General features: G+C 41.0%; 1 protein-coding gene across 4 annotated transcripts in view; it reads left to right on the forward strand.

Annotated features, from left to right (window-relative positions):
- The window catches only part of pcnt (pericentrin), a 297,297-nt gene that overhangs the window by 185,935 nt on the left and 89,393 nt on the right, over positions 1–21,969 (forward strand). For all 4 annotated transcript variants that reach the window (XM_060827697.1, XM_060827700.1, XM_060827698.1 and 1 more), the window contains 6 exons: positions 10,655–10,891; positions 12,234–12,404; positions 17,460–17,612; positions 17,837–18,007; positions 18,767–19,729; positions 21,078–21,248. In XM_060827697.1, coding sequence (XP_060683680.1) covers positions 10,655–10,891; positions 12,234–12,404; positions 17,460–17,612; positions 17,837–18,007; positions 18,767–19,729; positions 21,078–21,248 — 1,866 coding nt within the window. The remainder of the gene's footprint in view (positions 1–10,654; positions 10,892–12,233; positions 12,405–17,459; positions 17,613–17,836; positions 18,008–18,766; positions 19,730–21,077; positions 21,249–21,969) is intronic.

The following is a 21,969-nucleotide window of genomic DNA, read 5'->3' on the forward strand; positions in this document are numbered from 1 at the left end:
GGAGAATATGAAGTCTTTACTCTTTGAGACCATAAGAAATAGAAACAAGATTAGGCCATTCAGCCCCTCATGCCTGGTCTGAGATTCCTCATGTCCACTTTCCTGCCCTTTATCCAAAACCCTTGATCTCCTACTGATCAAGAATCTGTCTCAGCCTTAGATATGCAAGAATTCTGCACTCAGCTGTGGGGAGGCAGAGGTCTGGTGGTATTATCACTATACTGTTAATCCAGAGAGCTAAGTAATGTTCTGGGGATCCGTGTTTGAATCCCACCATGGCAGATAGTGGAACTTTAATAAAAGTCTGGAATTAAGAGTCTAATAATGTCGATTGTCAGAAAAACCCATGGGATTCATTGGTGTTCTTCAGGGTGGGAAACTACCATCCTTCCCTGGTCTGGCCTATATGTGACTCCAGACCCACAGCAATGTAGTTTCAATAGAGTTGACTTTTAACTGAGGGGTGGACAATAAACGCTGATCTAGCCAGCAACGCTATTATCCTGTGAATAAAAACTTTAAGTTGAAAGGAGTTCCCTAAACACACAGCCCTCTGGGAGAAGAAACCTTACCTCAACCTCAAATTGAGTCAGAGACAATGCCTACGGTCCAATGAGGGAAAATATCTTCTCGGTATTTATAATGTATTTTCCTTAAGAATCCTATATTTTTCAGTGAGATCACTGAACTACAGGAAATAGAGTCCCAACTTGTTCATGAGACAATCCCCCCATATCAAGGATCAGACTAATGAACTTTCTGTGAATTCTCTCTCTACTGCCTATAGCCATTACTTCATACATATTGAGCCAGTGCTAACTGGCTTTTATAATGCAGGGTACTTCACAGTGAAGTTGAAGTAGATCATCCACTTGGCACATTTGGCCAAACTGTTTTGTGAATGTGTAACCCTTTTCCTTTGAGCTGCCATCCTGGGCTTCTCTATTCTTGAGGGTGGGGGTGTCTGTGGAACCTCTCCTGTAGTTAGTTTAATGGTTCACCAGCATTCACAACATGATGTTTTAGGAGTGCAGAGCTTTGATCTGATCCAGTTATAGTGTGTTTCATACAATGCTTCCCACTAGTTGATATGCACGCAGTCCTTCTCGGTAGGTTCACTGCTTGTTTGGGGCCTCATTTTTGGTATGCCTTGTATTGGCCCTGGCAAGCTGTCCTGTACTTCTCATTGAACTAGGATTGGTCTCTTGGCTTGCTGAAAATGTGTTGCTGGTTAAAGCACAGCAGGTTAGGCAGCATCCAAGGAACAGGAAATTCGACGTTTCGGGCATAAGCCCTTCATCAGGAATGATGAAGGGCTTATGCCCGAAACGTCGAATTTCCTGTTCCTTGGATGCTGCCTAACCTGCTGTGCTTTAACCAGCAACACATTTTCAGCTGTGATCTCCAGCATCTGCAGACCTAATTTTTTACCCTTGGTCTCTTGGCTTGAAGGTAATAGTGAAATGTAGGATATGCAGGGAAATAAGGTTAAGATTATGGTTGCTGCCAAAAGCCCATGATGAGTCATGGATGCCCAGATTTGAATCTGTTAAGAATCTGGCCTTTTTAGCAGGGCTGTATCCTTAGTGTGAAGATGGGATTTTATCACTACAAGGACTGAGATAGTCAATTCTAGTAATGTTATCATGGGCAGATGTACTTGGGACAGATAAATTCTGAGGGAAATGCCAAGTAGGTCTTTCACTTTTTTTTTTGGCATAGATTGACAGAAATCTCGTTCGGAACTGAGCCAGCTTGATCTTTAGTGCTTTCCCTCCTGCCCTCTTTCCCTCCAGTCTGCATACCATTGTGCTGTCACTTCTGATTTGTCCAATCAGTAGGACAGACTTGTCATAATTTAGGGCAGTAATTGAAAAATCAGGGACTTGAAACATATTCCTTCTTTAAATGCATTATTTCATGTGATGTGGGTGTTATTGTCCACGCCTAACTGTCTTTGAATTTACCAGGCCATTTCAGAGAGCAGATAAGAGTCAACCACATTGCTGTTGGTCTGGAGTACTGTGTAGGCCAGACTAGGTGAAGATAGATATCCTAAAGAACCTCAGTGATGAATTTTTGCAACAATTGATGATTGTTATTTTGAGAAACAAAACTCACATATTAATAAATTTCAGTCCTAGTCAAATTCTGAAGCAGCGAATTTTATTTGATACGTACTTGCAAGAACGGGTGCCTAACAAGTAAGCACCCTGATCTGAGGGTTACATTCTGATTTATACTGTTCAGCTGCGTGTCTTGGTCCTCCCCTTTCATCCCATAGGCTACGCGCTACAGCAAAAGTAACCAATCACAAGCTCTAGCTTCACTCCACCTTTGTCTAGTTTCTCTCTGCCTCTGTTTACTTCGCCCAATACTCTAAGCCTGTCGCCCCTTACTCTTATTTATCTCATTCCTTATATGTGACTATCCTGGCATAGTTTGCTGTCTTCGTGCAAACGTCCTGCCAAACTAAATTCCATCTGTTGGCCACATCCCTCCTATGACTGGCACACTATTCTCCTGTTACTGGTACATCCCGCTACACGGTCGCTCTGCCCTATTAGTCATAGATACTTCTACCTGTTTTCGCTTCTCACTGTTTAGTATTGGCATGCGCAGCCTAATTTTATAATGTAAGGTTTTGCAGAAGCAACACCTGTTCCCTTATTCTGCACAATTTTAACCCTATACCTTACAATTCCCGCCCCTCCCCTTTTCTTCTTGGCTACTAAGTGTTCTCTTCTGCCTTTGTCTCATACATTCCCTTCCAGTTCGCTAGCATCATCCCTGAGACTTCATTTATAGTGGCTAATTCCTTAAGATCATTGTTCAAGAGGTTGAGTCCCTCTGCCTGATTACCTTTTAGAGGCATTTATTTTGCCAAGGCCTTCTCAATTAGCCGCTGGGTTAACCCTTGTGCACAAGGTATGATACAACAGCCAATTGCTACCATTACCCCTGCTACCACTATTGGGGAGATGAGGATGGAGACTACCAGGCCTTTCCACTTCCCAAACCATGATTCCAGCCATCTCGTGAGTGATGTGTCCACTCCTGAATTCTCAGCCAATTCTTCCGCCAAGGCGGTCAAACGTCGCAAGGCACAAGAGATTGACCCATCAGGTGCTGTATTATTTGGAATAAAGTTACAACAGCTACCTCCTAACATCACGCATACATCCCCTTTTTCGGCTAGGATCATATCTAGGGCTACTCTGTTTTCCCAGGCCATTCTGCTGGTTGCATCAAATTGCTCAGAAGTACCCTTGACTGCATCTCTAGTATAATTGATGAATTTTTGCTGGTTGTAAAAACAAAATAGTTTATCCAATCCACATTCTTGTTGAGCGTTACCCACCAAAATAGGGCCGATTCAAAATCTGCCGCAATCTGGGTGTGGACCTTGAACTCATCGGGGGCCCCTCTAGGAACTCCTATAGAGTTGAGATAAATCCTATCATCAAAGGAAGTATCTTATAAGACCTTTTACTCCTCTCATTCTTTGTTACTACCACCTTCCCTTCTCAAGTGCCAAGGTGAATGGGATTGTCAATTGCACAATCGCACATATCCCTCTCCAGTCAGGAGGTAGGGTAGGTTGCAATATTCTGCCTCCACAGTACCACCAGAGATCCACCTGGGGAACACGGAGTGCTGAGTAGTTCCCTCCTTTGTCCGTTTCGGTGTCATTCTGAGTTTCTATACATAGCCTTAGCTCCCCCAAGTCTCTAGACCGATTTGTACCCTGTCGGCTTACACACGATGTGTGATTCCCGACTGTGGTCAAAAACCGGGGTGGGGGGCGGGGGGACTATGTGGCCAACTGGCCTACCGGAGGCACGTGCATAGCAATTGCTTTTATTCAGAGTTTTAACAGTGAACTTTACCCATTCAACCCAGGCATTTGCATCCCCGTGTCCAGTTTGTATTTCAGTGGTCTGCTTCAAGTCCTTGACCTCTATAATTTTTGCCACCTTTGGGTCATTGGGAGGGGCAAAAGGATGTATCTTACCATCAAATTGTTTGGCTCGTTTTCCGTTTCCTACGGCTATTCGAAAACAGCAGCCCAAAAAACACGTCCCAGTGGCAGCCATTACTATCTTTAAATTGTTACTAGGAGTCAAGACCCGTTTTTACAGGGAAAGGAGTCTTCATAGGAGGTATTTCTAATGGTGAGATATATCGGGTGGCACTTTTTGTCAGGACAGTGTAGGGCTGAGCAAAAGGGGGCTCTATGGATAGTGATGCCAGGTGGCAGTTCTTGTGAACCATACCTTGTGTCTGGTAGGGTCTTAAGAAGGATTTCGGAGGAAATATACTCCCTCTGATACTTTACATCTGCGCATTTTACTAGACTGCAAGCATCGACCTCTATTACTTGCGGATATTCAGACTCCGGGATCGTTAATAACAAATATGGAGATGACAGTGTCGTTTGACAAGATCCCAATACTAAGAAAGCCAATATGGTAACCCTAAGCATCCTCAGCATCCTATAATAGTATTGAAGGACTGAGAGATTTAACATGCTATACAATATATAGATATCAAAAAGAAACTATCCCACGTCCGCATAAAAATCAGTTACTGAAAGTCTTTTGAGTCTGAGTTTCCGTGGTTCTTCTGTTGATTCGGCTGTCCAGACTTCTTTCTTAACCGGGGATTCCACTGGTCGTTTAATCTTGGTGTAGTGAGTCCAGCCTTTCTCTGCCATGCGTACTGCCATTTTGGTAGTCAAAAGAGCCTGGTACTGTCCCTCCCAATCCGCAATTTAGTTTCCGTCCATGACTTAATTAGGACCCAATCTCCTGGCCGAATGGGATGAACGGTGAATTAAAGGGGTGGAGGCGGAGGCGGAGTCTGTGCTAGTAATCCTTATTTCCTAAGAAAAGACAAAGAGGACGACAAGCCCAGTATATACTTCTTTAAGAACAGATCTTTAGTCTCCAGGGTTGGCTGTTCCCCCAGATAGGGCAGGCCAAACAATATCCCATAAGGGGACAGCCCCAAATCATTCCTTGGGGCTATCCACACTCATGAAAGGGTTATAGGTAAACACTTAGCCCAAGGGAGTCTGCTTTCTACTACTAATTTTGATAACTGCTTCTTGAGTGTCTGGTTCATTCTCTCAACCTTTCCTGATGAAGGTGGGTGCCAAGGGGTGTGGAACTCCCAGGAGACTCCTAACTCCTTCATTATTCTCTGGAGTACCCTGGAAGTGAAATGGGTACAACAGAGTGTTACAAGGGGACATAAATTTAAGGTGAAGGGTGGAAGGTATGGGGGGATGTCAGGGGTAGGTTCAGAGAGTGATGGGGCATGGAAGAGTGGCAGAGTCAGACTCATTGGTGACCTTTTAAGCAGCAATTGGATAGGTAAATGGATAGGTGCTTATGCTAGCACAAACGTTCGGCACAACATCGTGGGCCGAAGGGCCTGTTCTGTGCTGTATTGTTCTATGTTCTGAGTTCCCTGATCTGAATCTATACATTCCACTAACCCGTATCTGGGAATTATGTGTTCAAATATTATCTTGGACACCCCACTTGCAGTGGCTAAAGGATACACCTCCACCCATCCAGATAGGTGATCAACCATTACCAGCATATACCTCAGTCTTCCCACTCGGGGTAATTCGGTATAATCTACTTGAATGCTCTGAAATGGTCGGAGCCCAGGTTCTTTCCCTCCTGGGACTTGTTTCCTCAATACTTTCTTGTTGATTTTCTTGCATGTTATATATCCCTCACATCTAATGGCTATCGTATAGATTCCTTTACATCCATATTTCCTTAAGATCAAATTCACACATTGCTTGCACTCCCCAGTGACTCCCCTGGTGTAAGACAGCCATAATTTCTCGCATCATCATCTTATTTAGCATCTCCCGGCCATCAGGTAGATCCAGCGCCCCTTTATTGTCTACGTAGCTCCCAGTTCTTCTAACTCTCTCACTTCCTTAGCACTAAATATCAGTGTCCCCCCATTTTTTTAAGAAATATTGCAATATTTCTTGCTCCCTATAGCTTCAAATACCAATTTATCAATTTATAATTGTCTAACTTTAAAGCTTGTTCCTAACTATACATTTGTGAATCTTACTTGTAAATATATATTTATATATTATAAATTCATTTATTCGGTATTTAATATTTAAAATATAAAATGCATACAGTTCCCAACTTTGAAATCCACTATTATTACCCGGTTTTCGTCCCTTAATTTAAATCCAAAACTAGTTTCTTAAGTCGTCCTGACCAGTCATTGCTCAATTACAATGCTATAGGTCGTGAAATAACCAGAGCTGTCTTAAAAGGATTTGTCTATTCAAGTTAAAAAAAAAACTTCTAATGCATGAATAATGGCCGAATCCAAGGTCACAGATATTAACCATAGGATTGATTTATTACAATCTAATTTGAACTGAAACTTCAACTGTCATTGAGGGAGGGAACTTTCTGAATAAAGCTACAGTTTAAAATTAAGTGAAAACAAATGAGTCTGAAACAGAAAAAAAGGTTATCATGTTGTTTTCCTCCGTATTAAGCTGAATTGAAATCGCTTTAATGTAAGGATAAAATAGTTTAGTTAGAAACTGATAGTAAGGCAGTCATGCCTTGTAAAAAGAACAGGAGTTCACATTTTATTTCATACTCACTGTAAAATCCTTAACCTTAAAAGAAATCATGTTAAATTTCCATAATAGAAATCAGATTCAAAACAGTCCCGGATCTCAAGCTCTAGGGAACAAAGCACAAACATTCAATCATCAACAAACAAATGTGCATTCAAACCGAATCACAAAGGTTAAACTTTCTATTAGCTGTACCACACACACACACACACACACACACACACACACACACACACACACACACACACACACACACCCTGTATCTCACAGACACTTTGAGCTTCCCGCGACAACAACTCTAGAGGCTTCTCACTCCACCCCTCTATCTTTTGATTTTTTTTCTGGATGTAACACCCTGCTTGTTGGGGTCTCCACCTCTGTCCTTGTCCCTGTTGACTGGACCCTACAAAAGATCCTCCTCGTCCTCTACCCCTTCCTCTATGTTCTACGTACTGCCTCCTCCACTCCGGTTGCTAGTCACTGATTCGATTCTTTTCTTGACTACTTCGCCAACCGTGGCTACCATCATTTTTGCCTTCTGTTTTGCTTCTTATCCTCTCTCTTTATAAACACTTTCTGTGCCTCTCTTAATAATTCCTCTAGTGATTTCTCACTTCACCCAACTATTTTCTGAATTTTTTTTTGGATTTCTGGCCATGATTTAGTTACGAAGTGTACCCTCAGTAGCCCTTCAGCTACTAGCCCTTCCAACGCGAAGCATAATCTGATCCCTCCTGACTGAAAGGCTGTTTCTGTTGACATATAAATTCAAATATTTACGAACACCGTTTTCGTCCAACCTGTACTTTGGCCAGAAGACGGCGGGACGAAGAATGGATTCCTTAGTCCATACAAAGCAATAATACTTAATCATCTTTTTGTTATCTTTTCCCCTTGTACATGTATATTTTTCCAATTCCACAACATCCTGCCCAACGGACTTTCTGGAGGTATGTTGTCAAGGACCCCGCCTCTATTTCCATTTTTTTCCCAGAGGCTTATACTTTACCCTCAGCACAGCCCATATTGAGTTCCTTCGTTAGACGCTTATTAACTACTAGAACTCAATCCCAGCCACCAAGGCAGTACTTAAAAAATCTCTTTTCCTACCTTGGTCCATGCACGGAGTTGCCTGGCTCCCTGTGCCTACTTACTTTCTCCTGGTTCAGATAGACTCTCATTGGATCTCAGTCAACCAGAAGGGGGAACCCACCGCTGAGGAACACGGAACTGTTCTAAAAGGAACGGGACGCGTCTTCCCAGCCATCGACAGTGCCCACCCTGCTGGTGATGATGGACATCCCAGACAAGCCCCCAAATTGTGAGAGACCAAACTCTCACATTAATAAATTTCAGTCCGAGTCAAATTCTGAAGCAGCGAATTTTATTGATACAAACTTGCAAGAACGGGTGCCTAACAAGTAAGCACCCCAATCTGAGGGTTACATTCTGATTTATGCTGTTCAGCTGCGTCTCTCAGTCCTCCCCTTTCACCCCATTGGTTACTTTTGCTGTAGCGCGTAGCCTATCACAAGCTCTAGTTTCTCTCTGTCTCTGTTTACTTACCCCTTTACTCTAAGCCTGTCGGCCCTTACTCTTATTTATCTCATTCCTTGTATGTGACTATCCTGGCATAATTTGCTGTCTTCGCACGATCATCCTGCCAAAATAAATTCCAACCGTCTTGCAACTGGCACACTATTCTCCTGTTACTGGTACATCCCGCTACACGGTTGCTCTGCCCTATTAGTCATAGATAATTCTACCTGTTTTCGCTTCTCACTGTTTATTATTGACATGCACAGCCTAATTTTATAATGTAAGCTTTTGCAGAAGCAACACCTGTTCCCTTATTCTGCACAATTTTAACCCTATACCTTACAGTTATCATGGTCACCGTTATTGAGACTAGCTATAGCTCTCCAGATTTGTAAATTTAATTCACATTCCACTGGCTCTGTAGTAGGATTTGTATCCGTGACCTGTGGATTACTAGTCTACTGACTTTACCACAGCACAATTGTCCCTTCACTTGAATATTTTTGAAAATACTGGGAGCAAGTGGAATGAAACTAAAAAAAAATTGCTTTCAACCAACACACTGACTATAATCCATCCAAGCATAATGAACTAAATGGCCTTTCTCAGTGCACAAGATTTATTGATGGGAATATAACCTAGTACAAACTTGAGAATTGCACATTCTGAAACCTGATTAATTTTATCTTGCAACAGAGATTATAATTCGCCTTCTCTTCAGCACACCAGCACGATGTTGCGCATTTTCATTGGGGAAATGCTAAAGGAAATAACCAGATTGCTATTTTGTAAAGAGAATAAAATTAAACTAAACAACCATTTGCATAATTTGATTCTGAGAACTGGGCGAACATCTTCATCCAAGAACAATAATTGAGTTATATGCTTCACTGTTAGCACCTTCACCTCCTTGAAACCGCCAGAAGCTGTTTGATAAGAACAATGATCAGTTTTGAGTAATTTACTGGAACTAAGCACTTGTAAAGTTTTCAACTGCAGTAGTTTTTCTATTAATTGCTTTATCAATTTTGTGAAACACAGGTGAGATTGTCAAGTCCCATTGTGGAGGGGAGGACTTTTAAACATTGAAATAAAAACAGTCCACTTTGATTCTTCAGAACTGAAGGACCTGGCAAAGCAATTTTTTAATACCGTTTAAAAAGGGGAAAGAATAAGCGGAACAGATAGCATACACAGAGCAAGGCAAAGTGAATGCTAATGGTAATAGAGGAGTGATACAGATGGAAGATTAGATGTTAATGATCAGTGTTAATAGCACAAGCAACATCAGTGCTGCTGAGAGCAAACACCTGCAAGCAACACATGGAGGGAAGGGATTAATCAAACTGGAGAACAGAATGCATTGTCAGTAGTTGTCAAATATCAATCATTTGAGTCCTGAAGGCAGTAAAGTGCCGAAGTGAAAAATGAGATGCTCCTTCTCCATGTCAAGTTGGGCTTCACTGGAATATTGCAGCAGGCCTAGGAGGGAACTGAGTGTGTGAAAGTAAGATGGTGTACTTAAATAGGAAACAACTGGAAGGCTGAGGTCATTCTTGTGGACAGATGAAAGGGTATTCAAAGTTAAACCTTTGAACATATTCTGCCGAGATAATCTATGAAGAATTCCTTCCACATGAATCTGTATATCTGACCTTGTACAAGTTCAAGGTGGCATCTGTCCACTATCTTCTCGAAGGCATCAAAGGATGAGTAAAACCCACATCTCATGAATTAAGTTTTCAATGTAAGTTTTAAAAATTATTTTAATGACTTCATGTAGAATTGAAGATAATGCTTTGACATGTTACTATGATAAAATAAATTTAGAAGAATGTCCTTTTGGTTTGCTTTTTAAATTCCCTTTGTACCATTTACCAAAAAAAGTCTGAAAGGAAGACAAGGAAAGTTATAGCATCTCTATTTTATTACAAACTGGGAGTGGTTGAAATAATTACTATGGAATATAAGTTTAATTCATAATGGTAAGAAAATGTAAGTAAAGCCCTTTTCTAACCTTAAAAAAACAAATCCATCGTTGAATAAGATCATTACTGTTTTTAAACTGTCTAGATTTCTGCAGAATTGGTAAGTAGCTAATTATCAACTTCTTTCTCTTATAGTGAAAATGGTTTTCATATAATGTGGCCATGACTTGGAGGTGCTGGTGTTGGACTGCGATGGATAAAGTTAAAAATCACACAACACCAGATTATGGTCCAACAGGTTTATTTGGAAGCACTTGCTTTCAAAGCACTGGTTCTTTTTTCAGTGAGGAGGAAGCAGCGCTTCGGAAGCTAGTACTTCCATATAAACCTGTTGGACTATAACCTGATGTTGTGATTTTTAACTTCATATAATGTGCTTTTCTAATGTTATGGCAGCATGTTGCCACTTTAGCATTGACTTGGTTTCCCCCATCAAACATATTGCAAACCTTTGCTCTCAATTTAGTGTATTTGTGCACATTCTCTTCAGGTGGAAACTATGGAGGCACAGATCCAGTCAAAGACTGATGATTATAATGAGTTGCTGCTTAGAAAGGAACACCTGGAGCGAGATGTACAAGAGCAAAGTGAAGAAATAGCAAGACTGGAAGCACAGATCAAAGAACTTGAGCAAGTTGTGTTATCCCATGCTGATGCAGAAAAGCGGATTCATCAGCTTGAGCAAGAAATGCAGAAGATGAGGCGAATAGAGGAAGAATTAACACAGGTAAGGGAGGATCAGTAACCATACCTTTATGAAACATTGTTTCATAATAATCAAGCTGAGTGTGTGTATTTCAGTAGTAAATATCCCCTTTAAATCAATCGTCAAAAATTAATACATCTAAACCCTCATTGAAATGATTAGCTGGCACTTTCTGAAAACTTATCTGGGGAGAGCATTATAATGACCCAGAAGCTTGCAGCGATTGAAGGAAAATGAAAAGCAGCTGCATATTTAATAGAAAAATTTACAGGGTTGTGGGCAAAGAGCATGGGGGTAGGACTAATTGATACCTCTATCAAAGAGCCAGCACAGAGAATCTCTTCCTGTACTGAATGATCCTAAGTGAGCTGTATTGCACCATCCTTTCTAAAGAGGTTACGGACAGTTTGTTCAGATCGTGGAGAGAGATGGAACCATTTCTCAAGTGTCGATAACAAGTTGCTACAATAATGATAAACTTAACATTGCTCCCACTTTGTTGAGAACAATGGCAGTCAGCTAACTGCTGCAGAGTTTAATATAACCTGGCAGTTAATGTAAATGGTTGAGAAATGAATTAATCCCGGCAGTATTGTATTATTCAAAAACCTGTTCTTTCAAAAGTACCAAGTTAGTTCGGTTGAGTGAACTTTTCTAAATGAAACAATAGAGGCAGTTTGTACTTCATATGCGACCAGTCTTGATCTTTTTGGATTGCATGTTGTGCTTTTTTTTTAAAAAAGTGTCAGTTTCACAACTAACGGACAAGGTCCTGAATTTTGACAATGATAGCATCCATTTGTCCCGCTTCTTAACCTGTTGCAGCCCAATAATTCTTCTTATAAAGACATTGCTGGCTAGACTACCATTTTTTTTTGCCCATCCTTAATTGCCCTGATGGTTGTTAAGAGTCAACCACATTGCTGTGGGTCTGGAGTCACATGTAGCCAGACCAGGTGAAGATGGCGGTTACTGTTCCTTAACAACAACAGTGACCCAGATGTGTTTTTATGGTCATAAACAGATCCATTAATTCCAGATTTTTATTGAATCCAAATTTCACCATCTGCCATAGTGGGATTCAAACCGGTGTCACCAGACATTACCTGGGTCTCTGAATTAACAATCCAGTGACAATTCTGCTAGGCCACTGCCTCCCCCTAAAATTTACTAGAGTTGGAAGTGAGCAGAAACAGTGCTATTATATGTGCAGGAATGTGTTTTAAGTATGCTTCACTCGTTGATGGACATAAAATTCAATACAGTTGCATAGAATAACGGCTAAAAGGGCTTAAATTTGATTTTGATTTTTAATTTGAGTGATACCAGATCTGATATATTCCTTTTTTTTTCTCTATGCTAGGACAAAGAATCCCTGCAGCAGCAGCAGTACAGTAACCTAATGCAGATCTCTGCTCTACAATCAAAACTGGATGAAGCTAGACATAGAGTCCCTATTGAAGGACTTTCTGACCAAACTCTAAAGGAGCAATTACTGAATGAGCGGCAAGCTCTCCAGACAAAGGAAGATGAGGTGGGATTGAGAAGCAATTTCATTAGGCCCTAAGTAACACTCTTTATGATTTGTATTTTAACATTTCTGTTTTTAGAGATGCCACATTACCAAGACATTTAATCTAACCAGGAAACATTCAGTTTATTGGGGGTTACTTGTAGGTAATTTTACATTGTTTCCCTGGTAATTGTTAATCTGACATGGGCAAGGGATATTTGACTAGATTAACGTATCAGATTGGATGAAGAAACTGGGTTTTGAACTGAACAGCCCAACAAATGATCGAGACTCGAAGTGTTAGCTTACTCTCCCTCAGTGGATATTGCCTGACCTGTGATTTCCAGCATTTTTTGTTTCCAGTACAGATTCCAGCGTCTGCAGTAACTTACTCTTACGACAAATCTTCTGTAGTGCTCAGTAAGCAAGTCTTGTTCCTGTTGGTTACGGTGTGATCAACTACACAACCGTAGAGGAGTGAGTAAATACACAGCAATGTTTTCGGATGATCACAAAAGGGTTAGCTGATTTGAAGGCTTCAGGTCAGATAATTGCTCTGTGTCCTGCATATTGCAAGTAAACAAAAATGATAAAAAGCTGTTGATAAGAGAGTTAAGTCCAGTGAACAAGAATGAAATCTGAACCACTGGATTGAAAAGTGTGGTACTGAAAAGCACAGCCGGCCAGGCAGCATCTGAGGAGCAGGAGAGTTGACGTTTCAAGCATAAGCTCTTCATCAGGAATGAATTCTCCTGCTCCTCGGATGCTGGCTCACAGTTCTCTGAAAGTGGAGTCACAGGTATATAGGGCATACATCAGTTAGCACATTGAGTATAGAATTTGGGAAGTTATGTTGCATTTATGCCGGACTTTGGTGAGGCTGCACCTGTAGTATTGTGTTTAGTTCTGGTCACCTTGCTGTAGGAAGGATGTTACTAAACTGGAAAGGGTGCAGAAGAAATTTACATGGATCTTGCCAGGATTGAATGGTCTGAGTTATAGGGAGAGATTGGACAAGCTACGACTTTTTTCTTTATAGCGGAGGAGGCTGAGGGGGGAGGATCTCATAGAAGCATATGAGAGACCTGGATAGAGTGAATGCATTCTTTCTTTTCCCCAGGGTTGGGGAATCAAGGACTGGAGGGCATCAGTTTAAGGTTAGAGAGGAAAGAATTAAAGGACACCTAAGGGGCAACTTTTCTGAGAGAGGCTGGTATGCATACGGTGGCTCAATGGTTAGCACTGCTGCCTCACAGCGCCAGGATGTCAGGTTCGATTCCAGCCTCTGGCAACTGTCTGTATGGAGTTTGCAGATTCTCCCCATGTCTGTGTAGTTTTTCTCTGCATGCCCCAGTTTCCTCCCACAGTCCAAAAATGTGCAGGTTAGGTGAATTGGCCATGCTAAATTGCCCATAGTGTTAGGTGCATTAGTCAGCGGGAAATAGGTCTGGGTGGGTTACTCTTTGGAGGGTCGGTGTGGACTAATTGGGCTGAAGGGCCTGTTTCCACACTGTAGGGAATCTAAGGCTAAAGTGAGGATACTGAAAAGCCTTTTTTTTGCGCATATCTAATGAAAGTGGATTAACAAAGCCAAGAATAAGAGATACTGAGTCCATTTCCACCTCTGCCCCCAAGTTCACCTCTATTTTATATACCACAGCGCATCAGTATGCCCGTAGTCTGTTGTAGGACCAGAAACAATGAATGAGTGTGCCTATACTCACTTTGCATTTAGGACACATTGGAGATACTCCTGATTTAAATTTTGAAAGGCAATCTATAGTCAAGTGGACCCTGTGGAGAATTTTCAATTGCAAGGCATGGGTCCTGTTGCAAATCGAGATCCTCCTTGCATTTTCCCAGATACCCTCTCTCACTTCAGAAGAGATCTCAATGTCCAGCTCCCACTCCCATACCTTACAGAGCCATTTGGACTTGTTCGAAGGACGCTGTCCCAATAGGTGATAGACATTGCTGTCAGCAAATGTGTTCTCAGCACTCAGCACCCTCTTCTCTGTGTCACATCTATAAGAATCAGTTAGTAGTGTGGTCTCTTTTTGAATGGAATTCCTAATTTGAAAAAAACAGAAGATGTCCCTACTGGGCAACTCATATTTCCAAGCCAACTGGTCAAAAGACATCAATATCTACCCCCTCGAATAAATAACCCAGGCAAGACATGTCCCTAGCTGCCCATAGTTTAAACCTAGAGTCCATCCCCTGGCTGAAAACCCGGCATACCAACTATGGGTGTAAAAAATGATGTTTTGGCAATGTTGCCCTCACACTGATGTAATGCCCTCCACTCTTTAACAGTATTAATAAACTGTGGGGCTATGGCAATATTCCTTAACTACCCTCATTTTGTCCAAGAGCAGCAAGCACCACACTTTTCAATCCAGTGGTTCAGATTCCGTTCTTATTCACTGGACTTAACTCTCTTATCAATAGCTTTTTATCATTTTTGTTTACTTGCAATATGCAGGATACAGAGCAACTGACTGGCTTAAGTCAGCATGTCCACAAAGTTTCTCGCTTTCTCTGGTGAGTAAAATAAATATACAGGTCCATTATAATTCACCCAAGGCACCGCTGGATATCTTAGAGGGTACTGGATCCCAAGCGCGCTCAATCTCCTCTTGATACCATCGTAGGACTTCCTTTTCCGAATCACCGCTACTGAAAAATCTTGGAAAAATGTGACCTGGAATCCTTGCACACCTATGCTCTCGGATTCTTCCCTTCAGCTCTGGATGCTTCCAGGACTCTCTGTCTTTATAATGGTGGAACCATACCAGGACAGGGCATGGATGCTGGTCCATTCCTGACCTTCATGCCACAAGCTGGTGGGCTCTCTCAATCTTTATCCTTCCCTTTTCAGCCTCCAAACTAAGGAATTCTGGGAACCACTTCCCAAACAATTCCACTGGCCGCTCACCTTCCGTCCCTTCCAACATGCCAACAACTCCGAAGGTTCGTTCTTCTGCCCTGTTCTCAAGGTCATCCACCAGATCCAACAAACTATGGACCTGTGTTTCCAGGGCTTCAGTCCAACTCTTGGATGATTCAGCCTTTGCCTGCGTCAAAGCTCATAAGTGCTTTTCACCAGGTCTTGCAGTATAGCAGAGACCTGGGCCAGCTTTTCCTTGTTTTTTTTCTTCTTCAATGTTCCTCCTGAGGACCACGTAAGATTTGGCAAGCTTCTCAACCAAGGCCTGGTGAGTAAGCAAGCCCGCCGCCTCGGTGGATTGAGCCCCAACCTTGGGCAAACTTCCTCCTTTTATTTCACCGTTTTCCCACAGCAAAGACAAAGGCAAGTAAAATTTTCAGGTTCTGTAGCTCTTTTACTTTTTTTTTGCTCACAGTAACATGGTTGGGGCAGGTTCTAGCTCTGTCCTCCAATGTTGTGGCGCAGAGCCCAGCAAACGCAATCCTCCTAGGTCACTGCCATCTTGGATCCCCTTGATTTCAGCTTTTTAGCAGTGATTGTGCTTGTGCTGGCCCTGAATTTCCCTGCACTCTGAGACCCAATCTTGTTGATTTTCTTTTCCAGCTAAGCTGGCTTACTTCAGACTGCATTCCACTGGTTTGGTCAGACTCCATTGTCCACTGCCTGAGTATAGGCACCCCAACTGAACTGCCAACAACTGCTTACCTGTCAGCAACTCAGTATCTTCTCTTGAGACTGCATCACAATGCTGCACCCCAGCATCTAATCGCTGGCACAATTACAATTTTTTAGCTGCCCTGAGAAGGATCCTGGTGTATCCGGACTGCCATTAATGGCTAAATGCAGTTTGGGCAAACAATGGTGTTTCAGCAACATGAAGTCAACTGGTTTGATTTCACTGACAAACTGCTCTGAATGAATCTTTCAAACACTCCAATAGGAACCTGTTCTGTTTCTAAGTAAAATCAAATCTCGAACCCATTGTAACATTCTGTTCCTTCAATCTGGCAATCTCCCCAGATCACTGGCTTCACAGCACGCATGGAAGCAACGGATGGCATCAACAAGGGGCTCTGTCAGCTTGAATTAACCGTTTGGCTTAAGGACAGAAGTCAGAGTGTGATATATGTTTGTTCTTTGGACTGGAGTTCAGTTCCCAAGTATCTGTATTTGAACCATTTCTTTATTGATATCTATAAATGACTTGCATATTGGAATACAGAGTAAAATTTCAAACTTTTGTCTTCATACTAACATAACTTGGAGGTATGACTGGTGGTGAGGATGATATTAAACAAGTGTAATAAGGCAGAGGCAGAATGCTCTAGAAGAATGAGCAGACGAATAGCAAGAAGGATTCAGTACTGCGCAGTGTGAGTTGATATATTTTGATCAAAGAGTAAGGGAGAGACAGTCATAAATCTAATGGTACAGCTCAAAAGTGCATGCAGCAGCAACAGGATCTGAGAGTTCATATGCATTAATCTCAAATGTATTGGGGCAATAATTTGCTAAATTATTTATCTCTATAAAGCTCTGCTTAAGCCCCAGCTAGGGTATCCAGTATGATTCACCACAACTTGTATAGGTAGTTGAGGATGCTTGAGAAGGTACTGAGGAGATTTGCTACATGATGCAAAGAATGACAAATTTTGGCTACAAGATTAGAATGGAGATGCATTTAATGGAAAGCAGCTCCATTAGAAAATGCACTGCTCATAAAATCTTTTAGATGGTTGTTGATCACAGAATGGAGTAACACAGCTAGAATAAAATTTCCTAGAATTTGTGTCCTTTAATTGCTAATCCTCCCTCAGCCAATTCCACTGACAACAATGTTGAGTTATGTTGCTTTTGCTGTGTTTGTCACTTCTGTGTATTTATTGGCTACCGCATGTGGCTGCCCCGCGATCCATTGAATGTACACTCATTAGGTCCTCTTGGGATGCTTTTCAAGATTTTCTGTCATCCATTTGTGACAGTTGCCAGGTATTGTACAAAACGCTTCAGTGAAACAAATGGATGCATTTCATGGAATTTGTTGACTAAAAAAATTTGAATTGTATAATAATGTCTGATAGCTCAATTGGTTTGTAATTGATTTTGTTGTGGAATTTATTTTCAAGATCCAAAGCCTTGAGGAACAGCTTGATCAAGTTCGAGAGAATCTGATGAATAGAAACGATGAGATGCTTCAGCTGAACATGCAGTTGGAGATCCAGACAAAGCAGTCAGCAATGACTATCAACCAACTCCATGAGGAGAACATTCGAGTGAAGGTGAGTTCGTTGGCAGTGATGTGATTCTTGTGAGTTACTGGAGTCAGTTTGTGGGGGGATTGAGATAAATCATTTATTAATGAATAACTAGACCAGGAGAATTGTAGCTAAATCATCTGTCACTTACATATGATAGTTTCCTAGTACTATTTATAATACTGACACAAGTCTGTGCTAATTTACATCAAATATACTTCTTTCCCTCAACCATTCTAATTTTTCAGGAGGATGTAGCTAATCTCCATATGCGTTTCGGCCTGGATGCAGATAGCAGCAAAGTGCCTGGATTGCAGCTGCCTCAGGCATTGTTGCAAGAGAAGAACCAAGAGATTGATGAACTAAAGGAACAAATCCTCAAATTACAACAGGACTTGGAAAACATTTCACACTACAAGGTGATTTATTAGTGGAACTCTGAGAGCTCTGTTGGACTCCTTGGTTAATGCATTGTATGAAGCTGAAGGCTAAGTTTATGTTAGACAGTATCTTTTAGATAATTCACTCCATGAATTCAAAGCTATTCCCAAACATTTTTATATGAATATCTTCCCACTTATTCATCAGTGTTTTGATTACTTAGTTACATTGATAACATCCACAGTTCTATACATTAGCAGATTAAATATTGGAAATTGGCAAGCTAGACAGTGTCTGTGGGGAGAAACACAGTTAATATTTCAAGTGCGGGACCTATTGTCAGGGATGTAAAAAGTGTGAGATTTAGCTGCTTTGAATTAAGAAAAAAATAAGGTTCTTTGGGAAGAAATATCAAAAGAGAAGTTCTAAGATTGAGTGCCTGGCAGGAGTGCTTTAAATGACAAAAATTATGTTGGTGCAAAGCAAAAGAGAAAGGTAACAGAGCAAGAAACCTGTGATGCATCTGAAGTAACTAAGTCTTAAGAGATTTGTTTTCTGGGGAGTTTTGATCCTAGCAATTTGAATGTGACAAAAAATTGGGAACTTCCAATCTTGATTTATCAGTTCTGGCAACATGTGTAAAGAGAGCAACAGAGCTGTTTCAAGTCCAGTATGAATCTGCGTTAGACTTGAAATATCAACTCTGTTTCTCTCTCTCTGCTTTGTTTTCGTTTTAGTTCTTTACTAGTATTGTTCAGCAGAATTTGAAGTCTTCCTTATTCATCTCTCTATTTTAGACTTTTGAAGAGAAGGATTGTGAAATTGAAGAACTGAAAATACAGATAGAACAGCTTACAGTTGACCAGGCTAGGTTACGTCAGTCAAAAGAAGAAGAAATTGAGCATCTCATTGAGGTTATAGAGAAACTGCAGCAAGAACTTTCTCTGCTGGGTCCAAATCGCCATGAAGTCAGTGATTCTCAGGAAGACCTTGAAATGTTGGGTTTGGAAAAAGGCACCAGACAAAATTCTGCACTTTCTCGGGGACTTAACGACAACCTGCAGCAGGAACTGGCATGTATTGAAGTAGACAATAGGGCTGCTGGAGACTATAAAGAGAATCGAGCAGCATTAATGGTATCTAAGCAAGATTCCCTTCAGCTCTTAGATAAAAAAGAGGCTCAGTTGCAAGAAAAGATTGTTGCTTTGCAAATTGACCTTCAAAACTTGCAAGACGTTAATCAGCAGCAGTTGCAGGAAATGGGAACCTTGCGTTTACAGCACAGCACCCTTCAGGAGGACAACAGTTTGCTGAGGACTCACATCTCTCAACGGGATGCTGATGTAGCTCTTCTCTCCTCACGTGTCCAAGAGTTGGAAGATGCTCAGGCTGAAAAGGACATGTTGCTACAAATGATTGAAAAGCAAAGGCAGGTGGAATTGGAAGAAATGGGATCTTTACCAACAAGGATAGCAGAGCTTGAACAAGAATTATCAGATAGGACAACTCAATTCCAAACAAGTTGTAATGAACTACAAACCTTGCGCTCTGACCTTCTGGAACGTGACTGTGTGCTTCAGACCTTGAGACAGAAGGATGCAAATCATCAAGAAGAACTTGAGAGATTACAGGGTGATCTGGCCAAGTGGGAGGCAATGAATGAAGAATTAAAAGACCACCTGAAGCAATTTCAGAAAGAAAAGGAAGTAGTTGGCAATGATAGGACTACTCCAGAAATACAGCTGAAGGAAGATCTGTTGGTAGGTCATTATGTATTTTGTACTCTTGAATATAATGCAACAAACATCTTTTGTTTGGCATTTAAACTTTTACAGTGAGTGATTTTTATGATTTTAAAATATATTTAACTGAAGATTAAAACACACGTCATTTCTTTCTCGTCTTTTTGGCTAGGGAGAATTTGTAATAAATTTTTAATGTCTGAAAATAATGCAGATTTCATAGGTTGTTCTGCAAGCAATAAAATGTTCGCATACATGTTTGAGATCTTGTATATTTTTTCCTTCATCATGAAAACTTGAGACAGTTTGCACTTAGTTCAAGGATGTAAAGTAAGGAATGACTCTGCTACTGCAGGGTGGACTCGAAGGTAAAAGGCTACAAAGTGTTCAAAATCATTTCATGGCTTTTTCTTGGCTAGGTTTTAGTTGATAGCACGTACAAGAATCACAGAAGAGTCATCATGGCAAATGTGTAGCTGCCCAGTCAAGATAACTAATGTTAGCCTTTCAAATGGAGACTTCTCAAATCCCAAATCTATGCCATTTTGGTGTATTTCTATGCTTGTAGAGGATGGAGAATGAGCAAGAAAATGTTTAAGATTATAGTTGTTGTTAAAGTGATGCGCATCTTCCAAAATGCGCACTTTCTTTCATACATTAATGGGTAGACCATATAATGGAATAGTATTTGGGTGGATGGGCGAGTGACGTATTAATTTCAGGTCAAAATTAATTTACCCAATGACCAAGATGCTGGGCCAAGATGATCTTAGAGAATGGAGTGCATCCTTGCCGTACGCCTGTCAGTATGTTATAGATTCTCATTGTGGTATTTCCTAAAACACAAAAAGCTAGGGTGGACATTGATTATGTATGAAAGATGTAGATAATATGGAGACTCGGGGAAAGCTGCACCTTTCATAAGTCTACCCTTAGGACGTTTTACTGTAGTGGATTTTAGCTGATCTCATTCTTTAATATGCATCAAGTGCATGTGTTTTCAACAACAAAACCCCTGCTCTTTTCTTCACTTTCACTGCCTGTCACCTGGAACCCAGAGCTCTCCAGTTGTCTGTTACCATCTCACTAACTCAGTTCAGTGACCTTGGTCTGTAGGGCTCAGCTACCTGCTTCATTGACCAATTGTAACTCAATGAACCAGGCTTTATTTGAGAATATAATAGGTATGTATACCCTGATTGTGTTTTGTCGTAACTTCAATAAATTAATGTTCCCAGATAGTGGATCTTCACTACATTGATGCTGGCTTGTAGCAAAAGATAATCAATAAAATATAATTTAATGAAGGTAAAATCTAATATTGTGAAGGTAAAAGATATGCAGGCTGACTGGAATAATCTTTCAGTTACAGGAGCAAAAGAGACTCAGAGAGCTGGAAGCGACCTTGCAGCAGAAGGAGCTACTTGTCACCCAGCTAAGTGCAGAACGTGAGGGGCTACAGGCTGAGCTTTCTAAAGTTAAAGAGGAACTGAACTCTAGCACAGAGAAGATTGAAAAACTGCTGGAGGCTGATCAGGTAACAGTAATAGCTGAAGTAATTGAGCTCTTCTGTCTTATTCAACTGAATTTTGTTTTAAGCAATCCATCTTGGAGATTGAAGTGTGAGTGGGGGTAAAGTGTGAACTGTCAAATTCCTCCAGTTACACTGTAATCATTTTTAAGTAATCTCTTAAAAGTTCTATTCACTGCTGTTCTCACTCACTTGCATAAAACATTTGTTGTTAGTTTTGAGTGTCTCCAGTTTATGAACGTATGAATAATACTGACAGGGAAAGACTTCCTTCTTCCAGCATTGTTTCTACAATGTACATGCTCTCCATCCTAGCCAGAGATCACATGATCCCCTATTAGGAGGTGGAAGACCAGATTAACAATGTGATTTGCAGTTTTGGGTTGAAGAGAAGGACAGTTTCAGGAAGTTCCTTGCCAGTACCACTGGGCAATCATAATAGTCTAGGAAATAGCTCTGATCTTCCTCCCCAGTACCCATTCCTTTGGAAGAGACTATTTCTTCTGAAACAAGTCCAGCTGTGCTTTGAAGGGATTCAGGAAACTGGCACAATTCTCTGGGCAAAGAACAACCACTTGATACTTAACCCTGCTCTGACCATCTGCAATTTGCAATTGTGATCCCTAAGGTTCTCAGCAGTCTATTTAATTGGAACAACCCATCAACTCAAATTTACTTATCATTACTTCAGAAAAGATTTACAAGGATGTAGCCAGGGTTGGCGTAT

This window comes from Hemiscyllium ocellatum, chromosome 7, assembly GCF_020745735.1.
Source record: "Hemiscyllium ocellatum isolate sHemOce1 chromosome 7, sHemOce1.pat.X.cur, whole genome shotgun sequence".
Lineage (NCBI taxonomy): Eukaryota > Metazoa > Chordata > Chondrichthyes > Orectolobiformes > Hemiscylliidae > Hemiscyllium > Hemiscyllium ocellatum.